This window comes from Spinacia oleracea, chromosome 5 (genome assembly GCF_020520425.1).
Source record: "Spinacia oleracea cultivar Varoflay chromosome 5, BTI_SOV_V1, whole genome shotgun sequence".
Classification (NCBI taxonomy): Eukaryota; Viridiplantae; Streptophyta; class Magnoliopsida; order Caryophyllales; family Amaranthaceae; genus Spinacia; species Spinacia oleracea.
The window spans coordinates 114,550,233-114,555,296 of NC_079491.1; the positions used below are offsets into that span (position 1 = coordinate 114,550,233).

The window sequence follows — 5,064 nt, forward strand, 5'->3', positions numbered from 1 at the left end:
TTCGAATGTCAGTCACACTCTTGGTTGTAGGCCATTCACTAACAACTTTGATCTTCGCAGGGTCTACTGCCACTCCTTCTTTAGACACAAATTGTCCCAAAAATTCAACCCTTTCCAACCAAAGTTCACACTTTGAGAACTTGGCATACAACTGGTTATCTCTCAGCGTACTCAACACAGATCTCAAGTGTTCAGCGTGATCCTCTTCACTCTTCGAATACACTAGGATGTCATCTATGAAAACCACTACAAACTTGTCCAAATAGGCATGGAATTCTCAAGCAACTGGTAGCTCTGCTTCCATAGAGTCGTTGGGTGAGTTGATTTCTTCCCCCCTGGTTCATGCTAGTGCTGGTCTAATACCTATTGAACTTCATAATACTATTTTACAATATCATCATTCTCTTGGCATCCCTGTTCCTACTGTGAATCGAAATGAGCCGTTGGGTCCAAATCTGGAGGGGGGTGGGATTTCAGGTCATGATAGTAGAAATAGGGGAGGTTCTCAAGGAGGGGAGGAGGTTATTGAGAGGATTAGAAGCTTGGCTGTGCAACTTGAGGAAACTTTGGTCCAAAGTAATCAGATCTGTGAGCCCATTCAAGGAGTTATTGGAAATCAACAGGTTCAAAGAAGGTTGAATTTGCAGGATCCTCCTGTAGTAGCAACTGCTACAACTGCTCCTGCTTGGTCCAGTTTGTTCCAACGTTCACCATTAACTAGTAAAGGTGCCTCTCTTCAATTTGTTTCCCCAATTTTGAAGGAAGGGAAGAAAATGGCTCAACTGCAGAAACCTGAGGTTGATGCCTTGACTGAGAAGTGGATTTGATCTCTGGTGTTATACATAGTGGGTGAAGTACCTACTATTGCCTCTATTAAAAGATATATTGCTACAAATTGGAGTCATGTTAGTTACCCTAGTATCTATCTACATGATGATGGGTATTTTGTAGTACATTTTAATTCTATTGAAGAGAGAAATGAAGTGATGAGTGGAGGTCCTTATACATTCTTCAGTAGACCAATAATCATCAAGCATTGGTCATCTGATTTTGACTTGTATGAAGAGGTTCTTAGGGTCATACCCCTGTGGATTAGGTTGCCTAATTTACCCCTTAACTGCTGGAGTTGTGATTCACTGAGCAGGATTGGCAGTTTACTGGGAGTGCCTGTATGTGCTGATGACTGTACTACCAAGCAACAAAGAGTATCATTTGCAAGACTTCTGGTTGAAATGGATGTCACTGGTGAACTTCGAGAACACATTTGGATTGAAGATATAAGTGGCAATGTGTTCAAACAGAAGGTTCAGTATGATTGGAGACCTACATACTGTCACCAATGTCAAATGCCAGGCCACAATTGTGAAGCAGTGAACTACACTCACCATCAACCCACCAGGAAAGAAACACAGAAAGTGAAGAAGGTGTGGGTTCCCAAGAAACAACAACCTGTAGTTGCTGGTGCACCCACACCTGCATCCACCCCTTTGAACCAACCAGTTGCAGTTACACATTCTGGTGCTGATGCAGGATGGAGGGTTGCTACTAAGAGCACAAGAAATAGGGGTGTGCCTGTTCCTACTAGCAACACTTTCTGCACTTTGGTTGAAGATGATTCTGATACTCCTAATACTGATGATGATATTGATGGGGATACTGCTGTGGGACAAGGGGATGGGATTGTGCTTCCTCCAGATCCTTTATGCTAAGCTTATGCACATGGAATGTTAGAGGGATGAATGATCCCTCTAAGGTTACTGAGGTAAAAAAACTTATAAGTCAACATAATGTTACTATTATAGCTATATTAGAAACTAGAGTAAAGAGCAGTAAATTTCAAACCATTGCCAGAAAGTTTGGCACTCAATGGCAGTGGGAACACAATTATCTTTTTTGTAGTAGGGGAAGGATTTGGTTAGGGTGGCAACCTGGTCTTGTTACAGTTAAAATTGGCAAGACTCATGAGCAATTCATTCATTGTGAGATCACTGACTCACAAGGTGATTTTGCTTTTTATTTTACTGCTGTGTATGGCTTGCACACTATTGATGACAGGAAGCAATTATGGAGTGAGCTTGGTAGAATTGGGAATGGAATTGTTAATATTCCATGGCTCATTGCTGGAGATTTCAATGCTATTCTTGGTGTTCAAGATAGAATTAATGGAACTCCAGTCTCTTGGGCTGAAATTACGGATTTTCCTACCTTTATTGATGATTGCAAACTTTATGAGTTAAGGAGTAGGGGTCACTTCTATTAATGGCACAAAGGAGGGGATTCTACTAAAACTGCTAGCAGAATAGACAGATGCTTAGGCAATACTGAATGGATGCATAACAAGAGTGCTATCTGTTCTGACTATCTCAATGCTTCTCTTTCTGATCATTGCCCCCTTCTTATCAAATGTATCCCAGAATTTAAGGGGGGTGGAAGACCTTTCAAGTTCTTCAACTATCTTGCTGATCACCCTAGCTTTCTCACTATGGTGGAACTTGGCTGGAAAAAGAATGTTCATGGGTATGCTATGTTTAAGGTGTGGGAAAGACTCAAATTGGTTAAAGCAAAGCTCAAATCTCTGCACCAGCAAGAATTCAAAGGGATCCAGGACAAAATTGATCAAGCTAGAGCTCAGTTAGATATTGTTCAAAACCAACTTCAGAACTCTCGTTCTGATTCCTCTCTGTTGGATCTGGAACAAAGGTGTGTTTCTCAGTTAAGGAAATGGTTAAAAACTGAAGAAAGTGCTCTGAAGCAGAAGGCTAGGCTCCATTGGTTGAGGGATGGTGACTCAAACAGTAGTTATTTCTTTGCTGCAGTCAAAGAAAGACACAGGATCAACAGGATTGCTGAGCTTACTGATGATGCCAATAATAAGCTGGTGAGACCTGCAGACATTCAGACTGAAATAGTTCAGTTCTATACTTCTCTCTTGGGTTCTTCTGCCCAAAGTCTTCCTATGATTGATATTCCCACTTTGAGGAGTGGACCTCAGCTGAATTATGGAGATAGAGCTTACCTGTGTTGCCCAGTTACTAATGCAGAAATTGACCTTGCACTGAAAGGTATTGATGACTATAAGGCCCCTGGTATTGATGGGTTGAATGCTGTGTTTTTCAAAAAAGCATGGCCAGATCTTAAAAATGATATTTATGCTTCAGTTCGAGAATTTTTTGACAAAAAAGTATTGCTGAAACAAATTCACTGCACTTCTATTACTTTAGTCCCTAAGGTCCCAAATCCCACCAAGATCAAAGAATACAGACCAATTGCCTGCTGCACAGTTCTTTACAAGATCATCTCAAAAATTCTTACTGCTATACTGCAGAGAGTGGTGAGCTCTGTAGTTAGTGAGTGCCAAGCTGGTTTCATACCTGGAAGACATATTGCTGACAATATATTGTTGGCTACTGAACTTGTTAAAGGCTCCAACAGGAAGCACCTATCCCCTAGATGTATGATCAAAGTGGACCTCAAAAAAGCCTATGATTCAATTGAATGGAGTTTCCTTAGGTGTGTTATGACTGAACTGGGATTTCCTACTGTGTTTCTAGATTGGATTTTTGCTTGCATCACTTCTGTCTCCTATAGTGTACAACTGAATGGAAGACCATGTCCTCTCTTTGCTGCTAAGAAAGGTCTTAGACAGGGAGACCCTCTCTCTTCTTTCCTATTTGCTATGGGTATGGAGTATCTCTCAAGAAACATGAACATGCTCAAGGCTGACCCTAATTTTAATTTTCACCCCAAGTGTGAAAGATTGAACATCACTCATATGATGTTTGTTGATGATCTCCTCATGTTCTGTAGAGGGGATCCTATCACTGTCTCCATGTTGTTTCAGAAATTCCAGAATTTCTCTATTGCTTCTGGATTGGAAGCTAATCTGGATAAAAGCAATGTCTATTTATGTGGTATTACAAGTGCAATGCAGAACCAGATTCTCTCAAGTCTTAATATTCCAATGGGTGAATTTCCTTTCAGATACTTGGGTGTCCCTCTTTCTACCACAAAGTTATCCTATATCCAATGTAAACCTTTAATTGACAAGATTCTTGTCAGAGCCAAGTCTTGGACTACAAGATTCCTTTCCTATGCTGGCAGGTTACAATTGGTCAAAACTATTCTACTCAGTTTACAGAACTTCTGGTGCCAGATTTTTGTCCTTCCTAAAAAAGTTATAAAAGAAAGTCAGGGGTACTGCAGGCTCTTCTTGTGGACTGGTGACACCACTAGCTAAAAGAAAGCTCTGGTTTCTTGGGCAACTCTTTGTCTTCCCAAAACTGCTGGTGGTTTAAACATCAAAAACATGGAACTGTGGAACAAGGCAGCTGTTTGAAGGCTTCTCTGGGCACTTTCTCACCAAAAAGATAAACTTTGGGTGAGATGGGTTGTTAGCTATTACATTAAAGGGAGATCTCTTGGTAGTTTTTAGTGCTCTAGTAAATGTCCTGGGTTCTGAAAAAGATTTTTGGTTGTCTATCTCTGGTGGAGAGTGTGGGTGGATGGGATAGTGTAATGAAAAGTGATCAATTTTCCATCAATCTGATGTATAAGAAATTATGTGGTGACTTTCCTAAGGTTCCATGGAGAAGAGTAACATGTAACAACTATGCTACTCCTAAGAGCTTATTCATTCTCTGGTTTGTGATCTTGAAGAGAATTCCAACCCTTGACAGGTTGCTGAAATGGTCAATTGTTACTTGTGATAGCTATCTTTACTGCAATACTACCTCTGAATCTGTTGATCATCTATTTTTTGAGTGTGGATTTACATCTCAAGTCTGGCAAAGGGTACTCACTCTCCTTCAATTTGCTAAGGCTCCTGCTGGTTTTCATGATGAATTAGAGTGGGTATTGAAATGCAGTAAGAAGAATGGAGCCAGTCAGAAGCTGTTGGTGATGTTTTTTGCTGAAGCAGTTTACTCTATTTGGCTCAATAGGAATGATAAACTGTACAACCAACACTGTAGAACTCTTGCTGAATTGTTTAAGGACATTCAGTTTAGAGTTGCTGCTAGATGTCCTTCTGATCTTTGTTCTAAACTGTTGGATTTAAGCTGTTAG

The 5,064-nt window shown here is 40.5% G+C and overlaps 2 protein-coding genes across 2 annotated transcripts; both read left to right on the forward strand.

The window, feature by feature from the left end:
* The first annotated feature begins 986 nt into the window (after positions 1–986).
* On the forward strand, positions 987–1,709 carry LOC130461796 (uncharacterized). Its single transcript, XM_056830010.1, has one exon. The coding sequence runs from the start codon at positions 987–989 to the stop codon at positions 1,707–1,709; it is 723 nt and encodes a 240-aa protein (XP_056685988.1).
* Positions 1,710–4,443: 2,734 nt separating this feature from the next.
* Positions 4,444–5,064, forward strand: LOC110791140 (uncharacterized). Its single transcript, XM_056830011.1, has one exon. It carries the CDS (start codon positions 4,444–4,446, stop codon positions 5,062–5,064), a length of 621 nt encoding a protein of 206 aa, XP_056685989.1.